Source organism: Schistocerca nitens, chromosome 6 (genome assembly GCF_023898315.1).
Source record: "Schistocerca nitens isolate TAMUIC-IGC-003100 chromosome 6, iqSchNite1.1, whole genome shotgun sequence".
NCBI classification, from domain to species: domain Eukaryota; kingdom Metazoa; phylum Arthropoda; class Insecta; order Orthoptera; family Acrididae; genus Schistocerca; species Schistocerca nitens.
Genome location: NC_064619.1, coordinates 724,643,395 through 724,666,279, shown reverse-complemented (window position 1 = coordinate 724,666,279; position 22,885 = coordinate 724,643,395). Strand labels below are relative to the sequence as shown.

General features: G+C 43.8%; 1 protein-coding gene across 1 annotated transcript in view; it reads right to left on the bottom strand.

The window, feature by feature from the left end:
* Positions 1–22,885, bottom strand: part of LOC126263124 (venom dipeptidyl peptidase 4-like) — a 324,149-nt gene that overhangs the window by 83,702 nt on the left and 217,562 nt on the right. The window contains exon 11 of the mRNA XM_049960140.1: positions 5,293–5,546. Coding sequence (XP_049816097.1) covers positions 5,293–5,546 — 254 coding nt within the window. The remainder of the gene's footprint in view (positions 1–5,292; positions 5,547–22,885) is intronic.

The following is a 22,885-nucleotide window of genomic DNA, read 5'->3' as shown; positions in this document are numbered from 1 at the left end:
ATAAATTGAGGAAGTTAATTGTGTTATTTGTTTCCTATCGACATGCGAATTTAATATTCCTGTGAATTTTGTTGAAAGTTTGAAGGATGTCTTCAGACACCATCTTTGTTTTTCCTATCAATGATCATAAATGCATTGTCTATGTATCTTCTTCAGAACAGAACGTTTTTGAATGCATGTTACCTTTTTGTGAGAAGTTTGTGCTTTAGGTGGCTGACGAACATTGCGACTGTAGTTCCTGGTATGCTGGCACCCACAGTCAGCTCATTTGTTTGCTTGTGTATTTTTCCATTGAAAGAGAAGTAACTGTATTTCAATATCAGTTGCAGAAAGTTGATGAATTTATGATTTCTACTGGGCAGAGATTCGTATTTTATTAAGTTTTGTTTAGTAATATCTAAAGTATTATGAATGGGGATGTTCGTATATAGATTCTTTGCATCTAAAGATACCATTTGGCACTTGTTGATATTGTTTATGTCTTTTAGATCACTGGCAAATGAGAGACTATTTTTTTATTGGGTTGTTACTGTCAAACACGAAGTTATCCCGTAGGATCTTCCCAAGTTTCTGTAGAATTTTATACCCATGGTAGTTTATTGAGTTTGAGGTAGGTCTTGTAGAGCCATCTGTTTTTATCGGTTTTTAATTGGGATCTTAGGCATGACGCTGTTGGATTCAAGCATGTAAACTGGAACTTTTCCTTTTCAGTAAGCAGGAAGTTAGTATTTTTGAGGAGGACCTTAAGTTCAATATGGAATTTATTTGTAGGGCCTTGTGTAGCTGTATGACGTTATTTTCTCCAAAGAACCTTAGGGTTTTCTGGCTGGATATCATCGTCGTCGTCGTCGTCGTCGTCGTCGTCGTCAGCATCAATACATCCTTCACACATTCAACAAAATGTACAAGAATATTAAATTCACACGTGGACAGGAAACGCAGTGAACTTCTAGATAACTAACTTTTTTCAAAAGCTTTGCCAAAGTACTTGATGCATGCTTATAATTTACTGTTTCAATGCACAGCAATCAACATAACCATTCTCATTTATCCATCACTAAGTACAGCCTACAATACATGTGCATGATCTGTTGTAATCTTTTTATAAATAAGAAATTAATATAACAACTGAAGTGTACACGTATCTACATCTAAGAGCAGCCCATTAACATTTTTCCACACAAAAGGAAAATACATTCACGTATATATCCATTTCACCATTATTTTTGTATCCAATGCTGCAACACATTCACATTTAAAAATGTATATACAGCTACATAACGTAATAACTGAGTTGTAAACCTTTCACTATCCTGGTGCAGCCACTTCATATTTTGAAAAAAAATGTTTTGTAGAAATCATTTAATTTTGTATCTCTGTATCCATTGTAAAAGTAAGGAAAAAACATTTCTGTAATAAGTAAAACATCTTTGAACGCCAGTGTAAATGTAACGTGCAGTGAAGAGAACATAGATCAGGCAACAGTATGCGCACCAGTTACAGCTTTTCTGTCCTTGTAAGTGCAATTCATTGTCAGAAATTGATGTTATTTGACCTATTAAGTGCCTTTTCTAAATAATTTTTATAATTAGCAGAAGACGCAAAATAATCCACAATGCCCTTGATCTGCGACTGTACTCTTCAACACCACCAGTCATGTAAATAAACCATTTCCCATGAAGAAGATGACGTGACCATCGAAATTCGTAGTGGCAAAAGAAACAAGTGACTGACGCAGAAACTGTTTTATTTGTGACATGTGGAATAATCGGGTCTACTGAAGGATGTTTGCGTCGCTCTGGCACAATATTTCGGCCACGTAACTCTTTGCCTTCTTCAGGTGTGCTGTTCTTGATTACCTTCTATAGATAATTATTAGAGTGTATCTTTCTTGAACTGAGGGATTAAGAATAACTGACTATTTTGTCAAGATGACGATAACTTGCCATATCACACATCGAAGTCGTACGGGGGTTGCCCGCAGAAATATCAGTCCAGTGCTCTTTCTTGCTACCGGAAAGTTATTCCTACGATGGATTGGTGCTATTATCTACTGGAAGCCTTTTACTTTCTCTCGCACTTGACACTCCCTAATACTTCAGGCTACGTCAGCCTGTGTGTCTGCCCGCTCTATGTGACTCTGAGCCTTCTACACGGATCGTTATTTCCGACACCTGACCAATGTCACCGTGTTACCCTCGTTTGCATTTCTTTGGACAATAAAGCGAATAAAACAATTCAAATTGCCTTATGGGTGGCTTGAATTGTTTCCGTTTAGTTATGGGCGAAGCCCTAATGCTTTTATTATCAGAAATATTATTCTTGAAGTTTTTAAATGCAACAAAGTGAAAAATACTATGGGGATCGGGGAGTACGTTTACACAGTACCACGTAACGTGGTTGCTACGTCACAGTCTCTTATGCACGTAGTTTAATGAGGATCGTTTAAGGGCCGCCACTTCCGCCATGCTTGTTGGCCTCGCAGACTCTCAGACCTCAATCCATGTGATTATTGAATGTTGGGTCACCTAAGTCTCAAGTCTACCGCGACCATCCGACGTCGTTAGGGATGCCAAAAATCAACATCCGAAAGAAATTTCTTACCCCATCTATTGATATGCTGTACAGTGCTGTTCACAACATTTTGCTTCGACGAAAAGGTATTACTGATGAACGACAGCCGACATGCTGAGTGTTTGTTATAAAGAACATACTTTTTGCTAAAAAAGTCAATTGTTATGCTACTTATTGCTTTTGTATCATATGAAGCGCCATCTCTTCAACATTTTGTGCACTGTTTTCGGTGTGTATATATCCCAGTGTCATTTCAAACATGTGTGTCTATTTTTACCTCTCTGCCTACATCATTCCCTGAAGTACTGAATTTTCTCATGTTAACGGTCCTTCGTGTCACCCAGTAGTTGATTGAAGAGAGAAGGATGTGTACAAGCAATTGGCTTTCTTAGCGATGCACGTGGCCATGACCACTTACCAGTGGTCTTTCGTAGTAAGCTATGTGTCATGTTTACTTGATCATCGCGTGTCACATTAATTATGGTGTAAGCTCCATTTCTAACGGTTTCATTTTCAGTATCTTTGAATGACGTTTAATTCGTCCTTGAAAAGGACGTGTGAAGCATAATAGTCAATGTGCGATAGCCCATGTGCTTACGTTGTCCTCAGCAATCACTGGAGTTTTGATGTTACTCCATTTAGATTGTGCAATATGGAAGTGTGTCTTACATTTGAACCACCACTGCGTGTTCAGCTTCACTGCCACGTCTCTGACTGGTGGATTCCTCAATCCGCCTGAACAGTTCCTACGGCAGAGGAATACGTATCATGTCTGAGTTTTGTCTGAAGGAGGTAGAATACTGTAATAAAGCAAGATTTTCTTCAGTTTTCCGTGTACCTGACCAAACCTCTTCTCACCTTTGTAAACTGCTCTCTCTTTTGCATCTGCTTTCCTTTCATTAATAATCATCATTAAGGGACTATAACTTCTTATGTTATCTTGTTCATACTGAATGTTGTACCCAATAATGGATATTGTGAATTTATACGAGACGCATTCATTCAGTAAGTAATGCAACACGTTTTCTCCTCGGCCAATTTCGGTTGAAAAAAATGCGGAATTTGTTGTGGGACATTATGAAATATTTCCACTTCAGCCCCAATAGTTTCATGAAATTCCGATTGGTGGCGGCTCTGTAAGTAGCCTTCAAAATGGCGTCTTTAAAGTGGATGTGCGTTCCGAACGAGGAGCTCTCAGAGTTTCTTTTGACGCAGAACCAGAGCGTCGCAGATATTTTTAAGCGCTTGCAGAATGTCTACTGAAGTCTGTCAGTGAACAAAAGCCCGGTGAGTCGTTGGATGAGGCAAGAAGCAATGATCACAGTACCAGCGAAGGAATAAATTGTTAATTACGCCTCCAAGGTGACGTGAATTTCAACTTGCTGCGTCTGCCAATTCCTGAGAAAAGCGCTCTTACCAGACTGCCAGATAACAAACGACAAAAAATTATTATTTTCGTGTTATATAACCAGAATTTGACAATTTCGTTTACTTGTACTGTGAAACTCTGCTTTTTATCAAATTTCATGCTTCTAGGTCAAGGGGAAGTCCCCTATAGGTTTTGATGGAGGAGTTTGCTAGTATCAAAATATGCGATGTACATCGCCGTATCTTTTGACTGTACTAACTTAGAAGCGTAAATGTTTTACACTGCCATAGGATCGTAGATCTTAGTACCTGACACAAATCTGAACTTGTTGCATCTACCCGTTCCTGTAAAAGGGATCTTGACAGACAGAAAGTCAACAAAGTAATCCTCTGTGGGTTTTGTTTCTACCGGTTCAGGTACGGAGCCTCAAAAAAACTAATTCTAATTTGTTTTTGTGTATTTAAAACGTCATTTCAGGTTATGTAAATTTTGGCTGAAGAGCAGTTTTATCAGCTGCCAGCCCTTCCTGCCTGGGGAAGCGAAACGACAAAGTAGAAACAATGCTAGCTCAGATGGCTCTGAGCACTATGGGACTTAACATCTGAGGTCATCAGTCCCCTAGAACTTAGAAGTACTTAAACCTAACTAACCTAAGGACATCAAACACATCCATTCCCGAGGCAGGATTCGAACCTGCGACCGTAGCGGTCGCGCGGTTCCAGACTGAAGCGCCTAGAACCGCTCGGCCACACTGGCAGGCAATGCTACCTCGGTAGTGACTTCACCGCACCTGACTATGCAGGCCAACTGTGTCAATGAAATATTGTGGGAATTTTGCAACGACATCCGATATTTCGCTCGAAAAACATTTGTACAGTTAGTTTGTTGGCAAAGCCTCAAGCGATACAACTCATATTAGTTATATTATGAAAAGAAAATCTCTGCGGAATCTGCGATGATTCCTGCAGAGAATTTGTTGGGATTGGAAGAAAACAGCGAGGTCAGTTACAACGAGAAGTGCACTGTAGACAGGATACGTGCTCGGCAACGTTTTACTGTGTGATCGAGGGGAAGAGTTGAACGTGGTGCGCAGTTACAGAGTGCGGTGGGCGCCCCAGGGTCAAGTGCCAGCCTTACCGAGCAGTTTTCGGCGACGGGCGGCGATCGCACACTTAGGTGGTGGTCGCCGGCCACTTATGTCTCCTCTGTGTGGGCTCCATCCCGTGAGACCTGAGAGGCGCCGTACACGCATTGACGTAGAAATTTAGAATAACTGCGATATTCGCGTTTTCAAGTGCACAGGTAAAAATCTGTAGGTGACGTACTGAGGCTCGGCAGAAAGTAATTACCCAACAGGTCGGCCGTGGTGAAGAGGGTGACGAGTGGAGGGTCCAGGGGCCCCGAGCAGGAGAGCGCCATCCAGCTGTAGTCGGTGCTGAAGGAGGCGGACGCGTAGCGGCAGGGCTGGCCCTCGGCGGTGGTCAGCCGGCAGCTGACGCACTCGGCGGCGGCGCCCTCCCTCACGGCGAACACCTGCCGGCGCGACGGGCTGGGGGATGCCGCCGCCGCCGCCGGCTCCAGCGCCTCCGTCGCCTGGAACCACCTGCAGCACCAGGCATCCAGTTCCACGACTGCACACTCACGTGTAGCTGACCACACAACGGAACGTACTCTCAGTTCGAATACAATGAACTTGCTTGAGGCAGAGAAGCTCATATCCACGAATCAGCACGGTTTCAGAAAGCATCGCTGGTGCGAAACATAGAGTAGAAATATCTCTGGAGTGAGAATTCAGAAGCGCAGAATTGATTTTGTGTTGTCAACGTACGTTGCCACAATGGTCACGTGATCTCGGGACGCCGTAGATTCGTCCGACATTTCTCCTATAAATTTTGAATGTTGTCATATCGCTAGTAAAGACCGATTCCCTTGGTAAGTGCTGTGGATTTAGTACAGACGTTTTGCAGGCACCATAACAGTTTCCGTCTGATATTTGAAATAAATTGGGCTCTTAGCTTTGAAGAGCAAAATGAACGAGCATGACGTCACAGAAGCTTCACGTCAGCATGTATTTACAATGTCTTTCATGTCACATCTCGTCAAGTCATTTAACACAGTACTGAACCGAAAAATTGGGGTTTTGAGTCACCATCCCTAATATGCATAAAATGTTAGAATATAGTATCAGAAATGAGGAGCTAACAACGACAAAGTTTGTCAATGGCCGAAGCAAACTTTATAACCTATGTTCTTGATCAATTACGTTTGGTAAATTACTGAGTAGTGAGACAACGTTTCAAAATATCGACAATTATTTCCTATGGAAAATATGTACATTCATACACATCAAAGAAAGCTTCAAACGAATTAATGAAGCATGTTAAACTTATCCATTATGTTTTTTCTTACGTAATTAATAACGTCATAAACAACTGTATTTTACTCCTTCATTATAGCTGACTTTTTTGCTTAAAATGTCATATGGTGGAATTTGCTTCGTCTACTTATGTTCTTATACATATTCATTGTGGGCGTCAGCGCCGTTGTGTTATCGTAAAACCTAAATAACGTTTCGCCTTCAGACATACGACCTCGGTTGTGTAAGAAAGTCGAAAAAATATCCCAGTCATCATGGAACATCTCCAATTTGTCACTAAAACAAAGCGCTATAATAAAATACAGATTATGAAGATGAAACACTACAAAATCCACTATTATAAGGAGAATGAGCGCGGCGAAAATAGGTTAACTTAAGATGTTAACAGACTGGTACCGTCAAAATTTTCTTCCCGAGAAACCTTGACGTACCGTGAAATGACGTGACGTTCCGTTGGCGACCCGTGCGAATGCCTCCATTCGAAAGGTATTGTAGAATGTTTTGGTGTTGAGTGACGAGACGCGACGTCACCTGATGGCGGACGCGAATAGGCGTTAAACAATCTACGTCCTCCCTAGATCACGTGACAATTCCAGTTAACTGTTGGCAACATGCGCAGGACGCAATGCTCACTCCAGAGATATTTCTACTCCATGGTGCGAAACCGAGCTCGCCCTTTCCTCACAAGACGCACGCCGAACTATGGACGAGGGGCAACCGGCAGATCGCAGTCTTTTAGATTTCCGGAAAGCATTTGACACGGCGCACCATTGCATGCTGTTAATGAAGGTACGAGCATGCGGAATAAGTTCACAGGTATGTGAGAAGCTCGGAGACTTCTTAAGTAACAGACGCCGGTATTTTGTCTCTGATGAACACTCGCCATCAAGGACAAGGCTATCGTCAGGAGTGCCCCAGAAATTGTGACTGGACCACTGTTATTTTCTGAATACATAAATAATTTGGCAGACAGGATCGGCAGCAATCAGTGGCTGTTTGCTGATGATGCCGTGGTGTACGGTAAGGTGTCGAAGTTGAGTGACTGTAGGAAGATACCAGACGACAAAATTTCCAGTTGGTGTGACGAATGGCAGCTAGCCCTAAATGAGGAAAAATTTAAGTTGATATGCATGAGTATGAACATCAAACCCATTATATTCGGATACAGTACTGCTAGAGACCTGCTTGACACAGTCAAGTCGTTTAAATATCTGGGCGTAACGTTGCAAAGCGATGAGATGGAACGAACATGTGGGAAGTGTGGTAGGCAAGGCGGGTGGTCGACGTAGGCTTATTGAGAGAATTTTAGGGGGCCGGCCGGAGTGGCCGTGCGGTTAAAGGCGCTGCAGTCTGGAACCGCAAGACCGCTATGGTCGCAGGTTCGAATGCTGCCTCGGGCATGGATGTTTGTGATGTCCTTAGGTTAGTTAGGTTTAACTAGTTCTAAGTTCTAGGGGACTAATGACCTCAGCAGTTGAGTCCCATAGTGCTCAGAGCCATTTGAACCATTTTTTAGAATTTTAGGAAAAAGTTGTTCACCTGTAGAGGAGGCTATATAGGACGCTAGTGCGACCTATTCTTCAGTACTGCTCGAGTGTTCTGGGTCCGCATCCAGTTGGACTGAAGGGAGACATCGAAGCAATTCGGAGGCCGGCTGCTAGATTTATTACCCATAGGTTCGAAGAACACTTAAGTCTTGCAGGGATGCTTCGGGGACTCAATTGGGAATCCCTGGAGGGAACGCGACTTTCGTTTCGAAGAACTATATTGAGAAAATTTAAAGAACCGGCATTTGAAGCTGATTGCCGAACTATTTTACTGCTGCCAACATAAACTGCGCGGAAAGACAGCGAAGGTAACATAGAGATTAAGGATTATACAGAGGTATATAGACAGTCGTTCTCCTATCGCTCTATTTGCGAGGGAAACAGGAAAGTAAATGACTAGTAGTGGCACAGGGAACCATCCGCCACGCACAGTACGGTTCCTTGCAGAGTATGGATGTAGATGTAGGTAGTGCAGTACCTGAGAAAGAGGTTAGTGAACTATGGGATACCAGTGTGTCCTCCATATGGTACGACCTACAGCAGCAAACTCGTACCTCTAAAATAAATGCACGCAGAAATGTTCCCGATTCAAGAGAACAGTACACTTTCTGATATTGCTTCCAAATGAAGTATACTATACCCACCCTCGCTGCCTGGTACCAAGTGCTTCATCAACGTTACAATACAGCAAGCGCACACTCAAATGCATGTAGGTAAAAAAAAATGACTTGTTATAAAAAACATCAGCTTGCGTCATTCACAGGTGCACTAATCGACCCGATCCTAATCTAACGTTTGAAGGAATCAGATTTCAATCGTAAGTGGAGCCGTTCAACCAGTATTTTCTTTTGCATACATGAATTATGGCTGTGCTGTTTCCTTTTGGGAAGTAAAGATTGACACATGAATTTACAAAAAATCGTTCTTGTGAAGCAACTAGCTCTTTACTCGCATGAAGTGTTGAGGGATTTCAGATTGATTCCGTTTTTCTGGATTTCCGGAATGCTTTGACACTGTACCACACAAGCGGCATGTAGTAAAATGGTTCAAACGGCTCTCAGCACAATGGGACCTAACATCTGAGGTCATCAGTCCCCTAGACGTAGAACTACTTAAACCTAACTAACCTAAGGATATCACAGACATCCATGTCCGAGACAGTATCCGAACCTGCGACCATAGCAGCAGCGCGGTTCCGGACTGAAGCGCCTAGAACCGCTCGGCCACAACGGCCGGCTGCTTGTAGTGAATTTGTGTGCTTACGGAATATCATCTCCGTTATTTGGCTGAATTCGTGATTTCCTGTCAGAGAGGTCACAGTTCGTAGTAATTGACCGAAAGCAGTAAAACAGAAGTGATTTGTGGCGTTCCCCAAGGTAGTGTTATAGGCCCCTTATTGTTCCGTATCTGTATAACCGATTTGGGAGACAATCTCAGCAGCCGTCTTAGGTTTCTTGCAGATGGCCCTGTCGTTTATCGACTAGTAAAGTTACTAGAAGATCAAAACGAATTGGAAAACGATTTAGAAACGATATCTGTATGGGGCGAAAATTTGCTACTGACCCTAAATTACGAAAAGCGTGACGTAATCCACATGAGTGTTAAAAGAAATCCGTTAGACTTCGTTTACACGATAAATCAGTCAAATCTAAAGCCCGTAAATTCATCTAAATAACTAGGAATTACAATTACGAACAACTTAAAGTGGAAAGAACACATAGCAACTGTTGTGGGGAAGGCTAACCAAAGACTTCCTACACTACGCTGTACGTCCTCTTTTAGAATACTGCTTGCGGTGTGGGATCCCTACCAGATGGGACCAAACTGCTGAGGTCATCGGTCCCTAGGCTGACACGCTACTTTAACTTAAAATAACGTACGCTGAGCACAACACACACACCCATGCCCGAGGGAAGACTCGAACCTCCGACGGGGGGAGGGGGGGGGGCGAACTGTGACAAGAGGCTACCCCGCGCGGCTTCAAATAAGAGCAGCACGTTTTATGTTATCGCGAAATATGGGGGAGAGAGTGCCACTGAAATGATACCGGATTTGCGCTGGACATCATTAAAACAAAGGCGTTTTTCGTTGCGGCGGAATCTTCTCACGAAATTCCATTCACCAACTTCCCCGCCTGAATGCGAAAATATTTTGTTGACACTGACCTACATAGTGAGAAACTATCACCATGATAAAAATAAGGGAAATCAGCTTGTACGGAAAGATATAGTTGTTCGTCCTTTCCGCGGGCTATAGAGATTGGAATAACAGAAGTGTGAAGGTGGTTCGATGAACCGTCTACCAGGCACTTAAATGTGATGTGCAGAGTATCCACGTAGATGTACATGTAGAAGAACCTACCAGATTTAGTAAAATGAGCTCACAGCATTACTAAAAAATGACTTACATGCATGTTAAAGCAAGATCCATTTTACGGGTTTGAGACCATTCCGTTAATCACATTTATAGTATGCTTACACACGTTTAAAAAGATATCTTCTTTATCCTGCAAGTGCTGTTATTGGCCAAACACTGATTGTCGTGCCCTAGGTTAGATTTCGAATAAAGAAGATGTGTAATGTAAAATGAGACTAATGCACTGAAAATCTAATAATACAGGAACTCTCTTGTGCATGGTGGTATACCTCTATGAAGTTTTGTTTCTCTGAAATAATCGTTCACTTTGTTGACATGCACAAGATGTGATAGCATACCTTGCTTCTCTCCTCATTGCACACGTTTCTGGGCTAAAAAGGAAAACGCAGTTAAGTTTTTGGCAAACGTGAACACTGAAAATGTTGTCAGTTGAAAGCTGAAAATGTGTGTTGCATTACTTATCTAACGCTACTCGCCGTTAGATTATGCGTTTTCCTTCGCTGCCTAAGCAATTCATCGCATCACCATTATGCCGCTTTTCCACTATACTCAGTGAACTCATATTAGGTACATATCGGCCAATTCTTTGTCAATTAACCTACCGGTACTGACGTGTGTCATAACGAACCCGAGCAAGAACACGTACTGAACCCACGTTTGAGGTCGAAGTTAACGTATGTGTTGTCAGCTACCTCTGAAGCGGAACTTTTAATGTGACTCCATTTGCAGTGTTCACACGATCGTAGTATGATATCGTTGGATGGTATATGAATGACCGTCTTCTGTTTATAATGAGACAACACGCCCTTTGAACAGAAAAATCGACCTACTTGTGTTTGTTTTATATGTCATACTCTTATTTGCCGGCCGGAGTGGCCGAGCGGTTCTAGGCGCTTGAGTCTGGAACCGCCCTACCGCTACGGTCACAGGTTCGAATTCTGCCTCGGGCATGGATGTGTGTGATGTCCTTAGGTTAGTTAGGTTTAAGTAGTTCTAAGTTCTAGGGGACTGATGACCTCAGATGTTAAGTCCGATAGTGCTCAGAGCCATTTGAACCAACTTCATACTCTATTTGCTTCCCTCAGTTTCTATTCGTGTGTTTCTGAATGCGGAAAAGGGAGAATGAGGTGAATATAGGTACGTTTAATGCAAACAATGGGTAGTGGGAGTAGAATGAGGTTGTACCAACTTAACGTATATGAGCATTTTCAACAAAGGGAAGTTGGCACCAAAGAGAAACGGCGTTACAACGCTAAGAAATGTCAGCAAGAGAGTAACGACTGTCTATATGTCTCCGTATGAACTCTAATTTCTCGAATCTTATCTTAGTGGTCCTTAAACGGAATGTATGTTGGCGACATTACGACCTTCCTGCAGTCAGCTTCAAAATCCCGGTTCTCTAAACGTCGCCTTCCCTCTTGGCATTTCCATTTGAGTTCTCGAAGTATGTCCTTAATATTTGTGTGTTGTTCAAATCTCTCGGTAACAAATCTAGCAGCCAGATTCTCAATTGCTTCGTGTCTTCCTTCAATCGGACCTGATGCATATCCCAAACACTCTAGCACTACTCAAGGACAGGTCACACGAAAGTCCTGTAACGAAGTCTCCTTAACAAATGGACACTTTTCTAGAATTCTCCCAATAAACCAACGTCTACCATTTGTCTTCACTACCACAGTCATCATATTCTCGTTCCATTTCGTAGCGCTTTATAACGTTACGCCCAGATATTTAAACGACGTGACTGTGTCAAGCAACACACTAATGTCGTATTCGAGCATTACTGGTTTGTTTTTCCTACACATCCGTATTATATTTTCTCACATTTAGAGCTAGCTTGCATTCGCCACATCAATCAGAAATTTTGTCTAAGTCATCCCGTACCCTCCTACAGTCCCTCAACGACGGCACCTTGCCGTACATCACAGCACCACCAGGAAACAGCCGCACATTGCAGCTCATCATTTATGAGTATAACAGAAGAACGGTGCCAGCACTCTTTGCTGGAGCACTGTAGACGTTGCCCTAGTCTCTAATCAACACCCACCGTGTAGAACAGAGTGCTGGATATATTTTTACTTAAGAAGTCTTCAGTCCACTTACATCTCTGGGAACCTATTCTGTATCCTCGTACCTTTGTTAACAGGTCACCTGGCCACGCCTTCCCGTCAATAGTAGAGTTTCAGCTGAACTTTGGCCAAATTACATTTTTGGGTGGTTTTCTTTCGGCAGGAGTTTGTTCAGTCGAACGTCATGAAGGTCATAATTTCGCATATCACTTTTTGAATTTGTGGTTGTTTCTTTGTAAGTGATGTACAACCACATGTGCCACTCAATCGTATGTTTGATTAGATCTGTCCAAATCACGTTTTAGTGTGATCCTTTGTACGTGGTGGGATTCATCAAGTGAATATGAGACATGCCATGAACATCTTTAGTCAGAATTTTACCAATTTTTCCGTAATGTTTTTGTAAGTAGTTTCAACACACATGTGCCCACCATTTGCCGTGAGGTAGGGCTTTCGTAGTCGAAAGAAACTGCTTAAGTGACTTCCTCCAGTGAAGAGCGCGTCTCAATGAATTTATTTAAACTGCCCCAGTTTCAATTAAGAATTTTATCAGTTGTAGTGTCCTTCTTTTGTAATTGATGCACGGCCATCTATTCCCGCCACTTACGTTCATTTATCTGTTTGGCATAATTCGTGAGATTACTGTGGAATCCCTTCTATGAGGTGTCTATCTGCAAATATCTAAAGTTTAATTAGCACAATTCCACATAAAAATTGCGTGTGGTTTTGGCATCATTCGGTCCACCACCCCTCCACCTTCCCCAGCTGGTCTGACCAAGAATCTGCTGTGAACTTTCCTGGTGTGTGTTGCTATTTAATGGGAAGACTATTCTGTATCATTTAAAGTCAATTTGGACTTAAATTTGTTCATTTACATGTTTCCCATGTGTATATCGGTGTGTATATCAGAGGCCGTGACCAACGAGACAGTTATACCATGTTTGTTTTGACAATTTGCTTCATTCTGTTTTGCGTTCAAATTTTAAATAAATTTTCGCTCACCGTGTTTCATCTCTATTACCATCAAAATTTAATGATTTTGGTCCTCTACATACACATCTACATCCATACTCCGCAAGCCACTTGACGGTGTGTGGCGGAGGGTACCCTGAGTACCTCTATCGGTTCTCCCTTCTATTCCAGTCTCATATTGTTCGTGGAAAGAAGGATTGTCGGTATGCTTCTGTGTGGGCTCTAATCTCTCTGATTTTATCCTCATGGTCTCTTCGCGAGATATACGTACGAGGGAGCAACATACTGCTTGACTCTTCGGTGAATGTATGTTCTCGAAACTTTAACAAAAGCCCGTACCGACCTACTGAGCGTCTCTCCTGCAGAGTCTTCCACTGGAGTTTATCTATCATCTCCGTAACGCTTTCGCGATTACTAAGTGATCCTGTAATGAAGCGCGCTGCTCTCAGTTGGATCTTCTCTATCTCTTCTATCAACCCTATCTGGTACGGATCCCACACTGCTGAGAAGTATTCAAGCAGTGGGCGAACAAGCGTACTGTAACCTACTTCCTTTGTTTTCGGATTGCATTTCCTTAGGATTCTTCCAATGAATCTCAGTCTGGCATCTGCTTTACCGACGATCAACTTTATATGATCATTCCATTTTAAATCACTCCTAATGCGTACTCCCAGATAATTTATGGAATTAACTGCTTCCAGTTGCTGACCTGCTATTTTGTAGCTAAATGATAAGGGATCTATCTTTCTATGTATTCGCAGCACATTACACTTGTCTACATTGAGATTCAATTGCCATTCCCTGCACCATGCGTCAATTCGCTGCAGATCCTCCTGAATTTCAATACAATTTTCCATTGTTACAACCTCTCGATACACCACAGCATCATCTGCAAAATGCCTCAGTGAACTTCCGATGTCATCCACAAGGTCATTTATGTATAATATGAATAGCAACGGTCCTACGACACTCCCCTGCGGCACACCTGAAATCACTCTTACTTCGGAAGACTTCTTTCCATTGCGAATGACATACTGCGTTCTGTTATCTAGGAACTCTTCAATCCAATCACACAATTGGTCTGATAGTCCATATGCTCTTACTTTGTTCATTAAACGACTGTGGGGAACTGTATCGAACGCCTTGCGGAAGTCAAGAAACACGGCATCTACCTGGGAACCCGTGTCTACGACCCTCTGAGTCTCGTGGACGAATAGTCCGAGCTGGGTTTCACACGACCGTCTTTTTCGAAACCCATGCTGATTCCTACAGAGTAGATTTCTAGTTTCCACAAAAGTCATTATACTCGAACATAATACGTGTTCCAAAATTCTACAACTGATCGACGTTAGAGATGTAGATCTATAGTTCTGCACATCTGTTTGACGTCCCTTCTTGAAAACGGGGATGACCTGTGCCCCTTTACAATCCTTTGGAACGCTACGCTCTTCTAGAGACCTACGGTACACCGCTGCAAGAAGAGGGGCAAGTTCCTTCGCGTACTCTGTGTAAAATCGAACTGGTATCCCAGCAGGTCCAGCGGCCTTTCCTCTTTTGAGCGATTTTAATTGTTTCTCTATCCCTCTGTCGTCTATTTCGATATCTACCATTTTGTCATCTGTGCGACAATCTAGAGAAGGAACAACAGTGCAGTCTTCCTCTGTGAAACACCTTTGGGAAAGGGCATTTAGTATTTCGGCCTTTAGTCTGTCATCCTCTGTTTCAGTACCATTTTGGTCACAGAGTGTCTCGACATTTTGTTTTGATCCACCTACCGCTTTGACGTAAGACCATAATTTCTTAGGATTTTCTGCCAAGTCAGTACATAGAACTATACTTTCGAATTCATTGAACGCCTCTCGCAAAGCCCTCCTCACACTGCATTTCGCTTCGCGCAATTTTTGTTTGTCTGCAAGGCTTAGGCTATGTTTGTGTTTACTGTAAAGTTCCCTTTGCTTCCGCAGCAGTTTTCTAACTCGGTTGTTGTACCACGGTGGCTCTTTTCCATCTCTTACGATCTTGCTTGGCACATACTCATCTAACGCATATTGTACGATGGTTTTGAACTTTGTCCACTGATCCGCAACACTATCTGTACTTGAGACAAAACTTTTGTGTTGAGCCGTCAGGTACTCTGTAATCTGCTTTTTGTCACTTTTGCTAAATAGAAAAATCTTCCTACCTTTTTCAATACTTCTATTTACGGCTGAAATCATCGATGCCGTAACCGCTTTATGATCGCTGATTCCCTGTTCTGCGTTAACTGGTTCAAATAGTTCGGGTCTGTTTGTCACCAGAAGGTCTAATATGTTATCGCCACGAGTCGGTTCTCTGTTCAACTGCTCAAGGTAGTTTTCAGATAAAGCACTTAAAAAAATTTCACTGAATTCTTTGTCCCTGCCACCCGTTATGAACGTTTGAGTCTCCCAGTCTATATCCGGCAAATTAAAATCTCCACCCAGAACTATAACATGGTGGGGAAATCTACTCGAAATATTTTCCAAATTATCCTTCAGGTGCTCAGCCACAACAGCTGCTGAGCCAGGGGGCCTATAGAGACATCCAATTACCATGTCTGAGCATGCTTTAACCGTGACCTTCACCCAAATTATTTCACATTTCGGATCTCCGTCAATTTCCTTCGATACTATTGCATTTCTTATCGCTATAAACACGCCTCCCCCTTCACTGTCCAGCCTGTCTCTGCGGTATACATTCCAATCTGAGTTTAGGATTTCATTACTGTTTACGTCTGGTTTCAGCCAACTTTCTGTCCCTAGTACTATATGGGCGTTGTGACCGTTTATTAATGAAAGCAGTTCTGTGACCTTTCTATAGACGCTCCTGCAGTTTACTATTAGCACGTTAATATTGTTATTCCCGGTTGCATTTTGCCTACTCCCACCTTGCCGCGTCTCAGGAGGCGTCTTGTCGGGCCTAGGGAGGGAATTCTCTAACCTAAAAAACCCCCATGTGCACTCCACACGTACTCCGCTACCCTTGTAGCCGCTTCCGGCGTGTAGTGATCGCCTGACCTATTCAGGGGGACCCTACATTTCTCCACCCGATAGCGGAGGTCGAGAAATTTGCACCCCAGATCTCCGCAGAATCGTCTGAGCCTCTGGTTTAAGCCTTCCACTCGGCTCCAAACCAGAGGACCGCGATCGGTTCTGGTAACGATACTACAAATAGTTAGCTCTGATTCCACCCCGCGAGCGAGGATTTCCGCATTCACCAATTCCGCCAACCGCCTGTACGAACTGAGGATGACCTCTGAACCCAGACGGCAGGAGTCATTGGTGCCGACATGAGCAACAATTTGCAGTCGGGTGCACCCAGTGCTCTCTATCGCCGCCGGTAGGGCCTGCTCCACATCGCGGATGAGACCCCCCGGCAAGCAGAAAGAGTGAACACTGGCCTTCTTCCCCGACCTTTCCGCTATTTCCCTAAGGGGCTCCATCACCCGCCTAACGTTGGAGCTCCCAATAACTAATAAACCCCTCCCCCCGTGTGCCTGCTCGGACCTTGCTAAAGGAGCAGCCACATGTCCAATCACAGGCAGAGCGGGCGATGCCACACGGCCAGCCTCCACATTTACCGCCTCGTGCGCCGCGAACGCCGCTGAACCCGCCACTCCCCTTGGGGAGAGGGTGGCCCAACCGCGCCCGGTACCCGCGAAGTTGTCTCGACAGCAGGGACAGTGGGTGAAGCATTTAACTCCTGGGATGTACCTTGCGACGCACCAGTCTCCCCACTGCCGCTACACTCCGAGACAGCAGCCTGAAGACGGCTGACCGCGGCCATCAACACGTTCAGCTGTTCGCGAACAGTGGCCAGCTCCTCCTGCGCCCGTACACAGCAGTCACACATCCTATCCATCCTAAGGAATCAATTTACTGAAGAGAGTTAATCAACTTTTAACTAGTCTGCTAATTCACTAAAGGCGGCTGATTATTGACTGAACTGTGATTGCTAGCCACTTCTTGTAGAAAACAATGAAAATAGCACTACCTGTCTCTGGACTGTAATGAAAACAAACACTAGCACTACTGGCACTATGGTTGACTAAAGGGACTCTCTCTGACTGTATTCAAAACAAACACGAAATCTATGGAACACTATTACTAGCACTCGACAATTAAAGCTTCCTAACAGCAAAAACACACGGAAGAAGAAGCGGCAAGTAAGAAAAATAGAGTTAATACTTAAATTAAGGTAGCTCGCTGCACATCAGACGTGAAGCAGACGGCGGTTAGGACGACACTGTGTTGTCAAAAGCCTTCTATACATATACAAACCCCATAAACGTAGGTTTGCCTTTCTGTAACCTATGTTCTAAAGTAAATCGTAGACTGAGGATTGCGTCACGTAACCCTACGTTTCTCCGGAATACAAACTGATTTTTCCTCTTCTATTAGTTCTATAAATCGTCGTATATCAGTTTTCCATTTTGCAACCACGACTTATTAAACTGATAGTAGTATTCGCATCTGTCAGCAGATACCTTCTATGGAATTGCAAATATTACGTTCTTCTTGAAACCTGAGTTCATTTCGACTGTATGAAATATCTTGCGTGGCGTCTATACAGGGTGATTTTTCCACTGTGTGCAACCTCTAGGGACTGAACGATGAGAGTATACGGAACATAAAAGATCTAATGAATTTATGTCCGAAAACTCGTGGTTTCTATGCAAGAGAAGATTTACTCGGTCATCTTTGTTACAAAGACTGCGGTCTAATATGCACTGTACCACGCAGCCATATTTACAGTATGCATAGTTTCTTCCTAGAGGATGATACTGTTCCTCATGTGTCATGTTCTAGCGCCCTCTCCTGCCATAGTAATTGGTAATGTTGTATCCGATTCACTTGTCTTACTGACTCACCTTGTAGTGGATGTGACACTGCGTTATACACAATGGTTCCGTATTCGAATCGAGAGCTTGCCGACACGGTGTTTACTTACGGAAGGAAAATGGAAACGGCCGGCGGCAGCAAGGTTGCATCAGGAGACCTATCCCCGCCGACAACAACCGCAGCATTCAATGTTTGCAACATACTTGGAGGAAAATGCGATTAGCACTGTGGAAGGCGCCGTGTCAGTAACATGCAGTTGGCCCGCCAGTTAAGGATAAACCAGTGGACGGTGTGGAACATTCTCTGTGACAATTGTGACTACCCTTATCACTTACAGCGTGTGCTGCGCTTGCTAGCGACAGACTTTCGACATAGGGAACAGTTTTGTCACTGGTTTCTTCGCCATGTGACCAGGATTCCGAGATTTGTGACGTCCATCCTATTTGCAGATGAGCCCTCTTTTAAGCAGGATGGTATCTTCAGCTTTCATAGCAGTCACCTGTGGGATAGTACGCAGAAGCCCCATGGTATGATGACAGCGAATCATTAGCATCGATGCAGCAGGAATGTGTGGCCGGAATAATTGGCGACCATATTTTAGGACCAGTCTTCCTTCCACGACTCCCAACAGGCCGGAACTAACGGCGTTTCTTGCGGGTGACTTTGCCTCCCCTGCTGGAAGAAGTGCGAGTGATGATTAGAAGGGCTACAACATGGTGGTGTTCCAGCCAGTGGCGATTAGAAGAGCTACTACATGATGGTGCTCCAGCCCACTTCGCCATTAACGTCCGGACACATCTCAATCACGTCTTCCCTGGTCCATGGATCGGATCCAGTTGCAGGGGCTGCTCGTTCATCGGATCACCCGTGTGATTTCTGGTGATGGGGCCATCCCAAAAGTATCGTGTATGCAGAGCCGATTCCAGATGTGGAGACAATGGAGCAGAGTATTCATGCTGCCTTTGACACTGATCGGAAGCAGCCTAGCCGATCTGGGCGTGTGACACAGAATATGCTACGGCGCGTACAGGCATGCGCTGGGGCACGTGGAAACCATTTTCAGAACATACTGTAACTGTGGCTGCATGGTACAGCACGTATTAGACCGCAGTCTCAGCAACAAATTATGACTGAATAAATTGTCTCTAGCATTTCCAGACGCAAGTTCGTTGGACCTTTTTTCCGTATCTTATCGATTCATCGATCAACTTCTGGAGTTTGTGCAAGGTGGGAAAAATCACCCTGTATACATATTTTCCTTAAATGTGAAGGGAATGTTGAGACACTTATTCAGCACAGTTCTAAACCGCTCAGAAGTAGTTTATCACTCTCATAACAAGGTGACCTTTTTGTTTCTAAGAAGCGACCTAAAATTGTTGGTTAGAGTAGTTTTATTGATTCTCAAAGTAATCGCCTTTAAAACCGTCGCACTGTAGGGTCCGTTCGAACTAATTAGGGAAACATTTTTTGCCCACTCTGATGTTGGTGCCAGGAAAGTATGGTTTTGTAAGGAGGGAAGGGTTTCTTGAGATGAAGAAAATCATTTTACACGATATTTTTGACGTAAAGGAAGAAAAAGAAGTAGTTAGGCGATAGAAGTTATCATTAAACTTTAACTCTTTTTTTGATCCTCTTACGACTGTCTTGAGATGTTCGATCTAACGAATAGACAACGCCACAATTTACTTGAATCTGCGAACGAACTGATTCCGCTCGTTTCGGTTTATCTTGTTGAAACACCCAGATAGCCGATTGATGGTTAATACGAATGTAAAGTAGTTCCGCCAACTTTTACCATTATGTACTTTATGTGATAAAAAGTGTCTGGACACCTACTAGTGGACATCAGTTTGGGGTGTGACCATCCTTCTCCTTTAAGACGACTTGAACTCTGTTGGGGGACGCCTTCAACAGGTTGTTTGAATGTCTGCAGGAGTGGCAGCCCATTCCTCCTCAAGAGCCGAAGACAGAAGCAACTGGTTACACCAGGCTACGTAGTGAAGTCACTGTTCCAACCACTTCGAATGTGTCCCATTGGGCGCAGGTAGGGACTGTTGGCGGGTCAGTCGATTTCGGGGATGTCGTTGTCCACAAACAATTGCCTTACCGACGCTGCTTGACGAGAGGGTGCTTTCTCATGCTGATACAACACAGGCATCGTCTCACAAGGGAGACCACGACGTTCGGGTCACGGATATACTTGGTGAGGCAAATAAATGAGACCCGGACGAGTTGATACTGGATGTTAATGTACCCATTCAACCATCCACATCAGTACCTTCGAGCACATTTACACAACCTTCACGCGTGACAGAGCTGTTAGCTAGTCGACGCCCTAGCTGGTCACCCAGCTCATCTGTTCCGTCAATGTTTGATTGCTTTGTATGGGGCTCAAGTCTGAGGTTATGCAAACAAACCTCAGTCTTCAAATGCTGCAGCAGAACATTTCGGATGAGACTGCAGCAATGTCAGCAGTCCAGCTTCGATACCCCTCAAACAACTTGCTGACTATGGCCCAAAAGCACGAAGACATGAATGGTGGTCACTTTCAACATCTGCTATAGTCAGGTTAGAATTGAATTTCCTTTCATCTTCTCTGTTTCTTTGTACCCTGGAACTCTGTTGTCCGCGCTGCTTTTGTTTGCCCCGTCCTGTGCTTCGAAGTTTGCGAACTTTTAGAAGTCCATTAGGACAACATAAAACATAATGTGTAAGTACACAGAAGGGCCAAAGAAACTGATACACCTGCCTAATATCGTATAGTGCCCACACGAGCACGCAAAAGTGCAGCAACACGACGTGGCATGGACTCGACTAATGTCCGAAGTAGTGCTGGAGGGAATTGACATCATGAATTCTGCACAGTTGTCCATAAATCAGAAAAATCGTATGATGGGGGAGAGATCTCTTCTGAATGCACGTTGCAAGGCATCCCAGATACGCTCAATAATGTTCAAGTCTAGGGAGTTTGGTGTTTAAGCCCAGCAGAAAGTTCCTGGAGACACTCTGTAGCAATTCTTGACGTACAGGGTGTCGCATTATCCTGCTGGAATTGCCCAAGTCAGTACGACTGTACGGAGAACATGAACGGATGCAGGTGATCAGACAGGATGCTTACGTACATACAACCTATCAAAGTCGTATCCAGGCGTATCAGGGGTCTCATATCACACGTCCCACACCATTACAGAGCCCCCACCAGCTAGAACACTCCCCTGCTGGCATGCAGGGTCCATGGATTCATGAGCTTCTCTCCATACCCGTACACGTCCATCCGCTCGATACAATTTGAAACGGCACTCGTCCGACCAGGCAACATGTTTCGAGTCGTCAACAGTCCAGTGTCTGTGTTGACGCGATCAGGAGAGGCAAAAAGCTTTGTGTCGTGCAGTCATCAAGTGTACTCGAGTGGCCCTTCGGCTCGGAAAGACCATACCGACGATGTTTCGTTTTATGGTTCGCACGCTGACACTTGTTGATGGCCCAGCATTGAAATCGGCATCAATTTGCGGAAGGGTCGCACTTCTGTTACTTTGAACGATTCTCTTCAGTCGTCGTTAGTCCGTTCTTGCAAGATCTTTCTCAGGCCACAGCGATGTCGGAGATTTGATGTTTTACCGGATTCCTAATACTGACGGAACACTCGTGAAATGGCCGTACGGAAAAATCCCCACTTCATCTATACCTCGAAGATGCTGTGTCCCATCGCTCGTGTGCTATGACACCACGTTCAGACTCACTTAAATCTTGATAACCTACCACTGAAGCAGTACTAACCGATCAACAACTGCGCCAGACACTTTTTGTCTTATAGAGGCGTTCCGACCGCAGTGCCGTATTCTGCTTCTTTACATATCCCTGTATTTGAATACGCATGAGTATACCAGTTTCTTTGGCGCTTCAGTGTAGTAAGGCGTACTACTTACGTGGATCCGAGAAAATCGCAAGAGAAGTTTTGCTTCTCACTTGTGACCGATGAATTGCGACTCTGAATACAAGCCGGTGGCGTCGCGTGGTTAGCGTTCATGTTTCGTAATCGGTGGATCGCTGGATTGAGTCTAGCTCTTCTTCTTTTAATTTATATTTTCTTTCAATAATGGTGAAGTTATTTCGTACGTATTACATTTGAAAGGTAATGTGATGAGAAGTCACTTTTACTTGTATGAACATTTATTGAAATTCCAATGTTCGCTCTCTGTTTACTAATTTTTATTACTACTACAAATATTTTGCGACTTGTATTTCTACAGGGAAAGTTAAAAACTTCATCAAGCGTCTTCAAACTTGTTCGTATTTGACCGACAACGAAATTGGTTCTAGTGAAGATGGTACTGGAATACATTCAACTGTACATTGCCAATTTTCAGCGAAAATACTGCGTTACTCATGGTGTGTCTCTTGAATGTCGGAAGAACAAGAAATTTTCCCTTAGACACTCTGAAGATTTCTTGTGCATGCGGCAAAACTGCATTCACTGGACGTAGTAGATGCCGGTTTAATTTATGTTTGCCCTGTTTGTATGAAAAATATCATACCGCAACTTGTAGTATGGACAGCACGTCCGTCGATCAATGATATACACTCCTGGAAATGGAAAAAAGAACACATTGACACCGGTGTGTCAGACCCACCATACTTGCTCCGGACACTGCGAGAGGGCTGTACAAGCAATGATCACACGCACGGCACAGCGGACACACCAGGAACCGCGGTGTTGGCCGTCGAATGGCGCTAGCTGCGCA